At 45.1% G+C, this 4215-nt stretch overlaps 1 protein-coding gene across 1 annotated transcript in view; it reads right to left on the bottom strand.

Moving 5' to 3' along the window:
• Positions 1-3660, bottom strand: part of KCNAB1 (potassium voltage-gated channel subfamily A regulatory beta subunit 1) — a 434965-nt gene extending 431305 nt beyond the window's left edge. Inside the window, exon 1 of the mRNA XM_044669530.1 lies at positions 3419-3660. Within this exon, the coding sequence (XP_044525465.1) occupies positions 3419-3660 (242 nt within the window). The remainder of the gene's footprint in view (positions 1-3418) is intronic.
• Between the last annotated feature and the right edge of the window lie 555 nt (positions 3661-4215).

Raw genomic sequence — 4215 nt, 5'->3', positions numbered from 1 at the left:
CTTTTCTCTTCTCTTCTCTTCTCTTCTCTTCTCTTCTCTTCTCTTCTCTTCTCTTCTTCTCTCTCTCTCTCTCCCTCTCTCTCTCCCTCTCCCTCTCCATCTCTTCTCTCTCTCCTCTCATGTCTCTTTTATTTACTTGTCTATTTATATATTTGCATTCCCTGGAGCAGACTAGCAAGAGACTCAGAGGTAGAGCATTATATATATATATATATTGTCAGAAATATTCACCATATGGTTTGTTTCTGTTTAACTGTTTTTCTTTCATGAGGGAGAGTTCATTTCCAGGGAAGCAATATATAAGGGTTGGGAGAGAGGGGAGAGTATATCTCCAGAAATGATAATGGCATAACTTCATGTGTAGAATCAAGATCCTATTTCTTCTCCTCTCAAGGAGGGGGGAAAGAGCAGGAGGAAGAGAGAAAATTTTGAACTCAAAATTTTGAGTTCAAAATCTTTTAAAAAAATGTTAACCTTTTTTAATGTAATTGGGAAATATTTAATGAAACAAAAGGCATCAATAAAATTTATTTGAAAATAAATTATAAATAGCTAAACATTCATCAGATAGAAAATGATCCAAAAGGGGATCTAGGAACAGTTTTTTAATAAGGGAACTCACTAGGTTGGCAACTAGCAACAGAAGAACACAGAGTGAATCCCTGGCTGTGTCCATTCGCTTGGACTTAAATAAAGGGACAAAGAAAGCATTTAAACTTTTCTTCTAAGCTATAATTTGGGGGGATCGCCATTGAGATTTCCATCTTTTGCAATTTCTTTCTCTTGTTCACATTTGATTCCCAAATAATGTTGATATCAGTGGAAGGGGAGGTGATAAAAAAGTTTCTTATTGAGCCAAAGAGCCTCATAGTCTTGGAGGCATAGAATTTCAGAGCTAGAAGCATCGATGCAGTCACTTGGTTTGAAAGAAAAGGGATTCTTGTTGGAAGAAAAGGGAATTGGGGAATGGGGTGAAGGCGAGAGGGGTCTGTGAGTGCCAGAGCTCTCCCAGCTCCAGTCCTATGGCTCTATCATCTGGAAAATGTTTCCCTTCAGATCAGAAAGAGTTAATGTTCTTCCCAAACCTGAACAGTCTCAGACCCACAAGAGACCTGCAAAATGCTTTTCTCTCCCCCCAGAGGGGCATCTTCTCATTGCAATTTGCTAGAATGGCATTAGATCATCAGCAACTTTGCAATTAGTCATTAATAAATTAGCCCAACAGTGGCAAAGCCAAAGTGGGCTTGCAAATATTAAGAAAATAAAGTCTTTGGGCATTTCTATTAGACATTTAATAATCAGGCCCTGGGAAGGTTGGCATCGGACCTCGGTGCCCGAGGACCAGGGCTATTTGTAAAGGTTAAGCCTGTTTGGGCCACATCCAGGGTCTTCATGCATTCAACCTTTCTTTTCTCTGCACCATCGATGTTGACAACTTATTTCCCTGTCAGGCAGGACCTTTTCCCCACCTCTGGATGTAGCTAGAATCCTGGCTGCTGCAGAAGGTCTTAATGGACTAGGTCTTTCCCCCTGGAGCCCACACAGAACAGCAGGTCCTCCAGGGTAGGCAATGTTCCCCAGGATAATGGGTGGAACATCTCCGGCTTGGGAGGAGAATGCCCTCACCCTCTTTAATCATTAACAGGCTAAATGATGGCCCTGAAAGGTTAGAGAACAAACTCTTATTCATCTTGAACCACAATGATAAAATCTCTCGTCATTTCCAAGAGAGCTTGCTCAACATCCGAGCTGCCCCATTAGCCATTAGCGCTGGCTACTGGACTTCAGCTTCAAAGAAAATACTGAACAGCACATGGGAGGTCTCCTGCGACACCAGGAAGCCCCCATTCTGGTGCTGGTTGAGCCAATCTTGGTTTGCTTTTTCTGCAAAATGAGGGGATTGGACTCTTTGGGCTGAGCCCCAAAGTCCCTCCCAGCTCCCAAACCTAAGACCCTAAGGAGACGCACTGAGCCGGAGGACCTCATTTTACAAATAAGGACACTGAGGCCCAGAAGTGACTGGCCCAATAGGAGGGTCTCTACGTTTCTGGGCTGGGCTGCAAATACACATCCTCCAAATTCAGATCCAAAACGGGCCGATGACCTTATTTTATGGACAAGGAAACTAAAGGCGGAGAGACTTGGCTAAAGCCGTCTCTTCTGCCTCTCACATACAAGCTGGCCTCAAGCAACAGGCAGAACTCTGAGAACTCACTTGTAAGTATTAAGTGCAAACATACCTCACTCCAGTTCTGGCCTGACAAAACCCAGTGGCTCAGCCCTGGGTACATGGACACACACACCTACCCACCCACCCCGGGTAGCACAGTGGATGGAACCTGGGCCTCGCAGTCAGAAGACCTGAATTCAAATCTGGTTTTAAACATTTCCTAGCTGTGTGATCCCTTCCCCTCTGCCTACTTTGGTCTCCTCAACTGCAAAATTGAAATAATAATAGCTCCTACCCTCCCGGATTATTTCAAGGATAAAGGGGTGTGGAACTCTTTACAAACCTTAAAATGCTATCTTAAAAAATACAAACCTTGGGGGCAGCTGGGTAGCTCAGTGGATAGAGAACCAGACCTAGAGACGGGAGGTCCTGGGTTCAAACCTGGCCTCAAGACACTTCCCAGCTGTGTGACCCTGGGCAAGTCACTTGACCCCCATTGCCTACCCTTACCACTCTTCTGCCTTGGAGCCAATACACAGTATTGACTCCAAGATGGAAGGTTAAGGGTTTAAAAAAAAAAATACAAACCTTAAATCTTAAAAAAATAAATATACAAGTCTTAAAAATACAAATCTTAAATATACAAATTTTAAAAATAAAATAAATAAAAAATAGAAATCTTATAATGCTAACCCAAACTATTGTGATAAAGCGAGGGCACAATTTGAATCTGGTTCCTCTGACTTCAAATCTGAGCCTCTTTCCAGGATACTTCTCGAATACTCTCATCTGCAAAATAACATCATGCCATATACCACAGATGGTTTTGAAATAGCCTTTTCTAGGACTCTGGAGAAGATGCCATATAATTGGAGTGAGGCAGGGAGAGGAATCCACTTTGGGATCAAATGAGAGAATATTTGCAAAGACCTTAACCTGGTGCCGAGCATATAGAAATAAACAGTAAATCCTTGTTCTCTTCTCCTTATTTTCTTCCCTACCCCCACCTAGATTCTCTCCCACACCTAGAGCTGGAAGGGGTCTTAAGCTTATTTCCTGTTCCACAGATGAGGAAAATGAGACCCAGAGTTCTCTGAGGTCTCACACAGGTTGTGGGGGAAAGAACAGGATTTGAACCCGAGTCTCCTCCCTCCAAATCCAGCCCTGTCCTGTTTTACGGTGTGTCAGGCCCAGTCGTTCAGGGCAAGAGCCTGTTCCTACTAAGACTGATATCTTAATAAACGGTACCTGTAAGGCATGCCGGTCTCTGCCCGGACCGTCTCCTGTAACGAGAGCCCGTGGACTCTTAAGAACTTCTCCAAATGCTTCCGTTCCACGGCTCCGCTGCTCTTCCCAGGCCCGCACCATGCTGGAAGTCGCGCCTGGGGCCCCACGAGAGGCCGTTTCCCCTTCAAAGCCGAGTCACCCGATTTCCCGAGCCCCAGCTTGGGGCTGGGGATGTCCGCACAAGCTGCTTTATAGAGATGCATCGTCTAGAGGCAGCTGGAAGGACGCCTTCCCCAGGCTCAGACCTACAGACTGCCCGGACTTGGCACTGGGAGACGAGTGATCTACCGGGTTTGTGGCGTTCCTGAGGGATGCCAGCCCGTGTCCATTAGGCTCCCATCAGTGCCCACAGTTGCCTGGCAGACAGCGTGGGAATGTTCCACAACGTTTTACCCTCTTGGTCACGGGCATGGCTTCAGAAGTCAGCTTACGCCGGACTCTGGCAGGGCTAATCAGCTTTATGATTTCCCCATGGTCAATCCAAAGCAAAAGCCACAATGTCTTGGCACTGGGAAGAGCCTGAGCTTCCTTTCTCGTGCCTTTCTATTTAGGTAAAGAGAAATATTGTTGTAGGCTATAGACCAGAGTTCCCATTCTCGGAAGAATTATTTCGGGCCTACATTATGATTCATGACTTCTACGGTGAGTTTTCTCGATCACTGACCATTCCCATTCCACTTTTTAAAAGTCAGTGCCCCATCCATTGGGTGCAAGATGCCTTCAGGGTTGATTTTTGTCCAGTGAAGACAAATCTCCAT

The sequence above is a fragment of the Gracilinanus agilis genome, chromosome 3, assembly GCF_016433145.1.
Source record: "Gracilinanus agilis isolate LMUSP501 chromosome 3, AgileGrace, whole genome shotgun sequence".
In the NCBI taxonomy this organism is placed as follows: domain Eukaryota; kingdom Metazoa; phylum Chordata; class Mammalia; order Didelphimorphia; family Didelphidae; genus Gracilinanus; species Gracilinanus agilis.
Note: the sequence above shows the minus strand (reverse complement) of the source record. Positions and strands in the feature narration are given on the sequence as shown.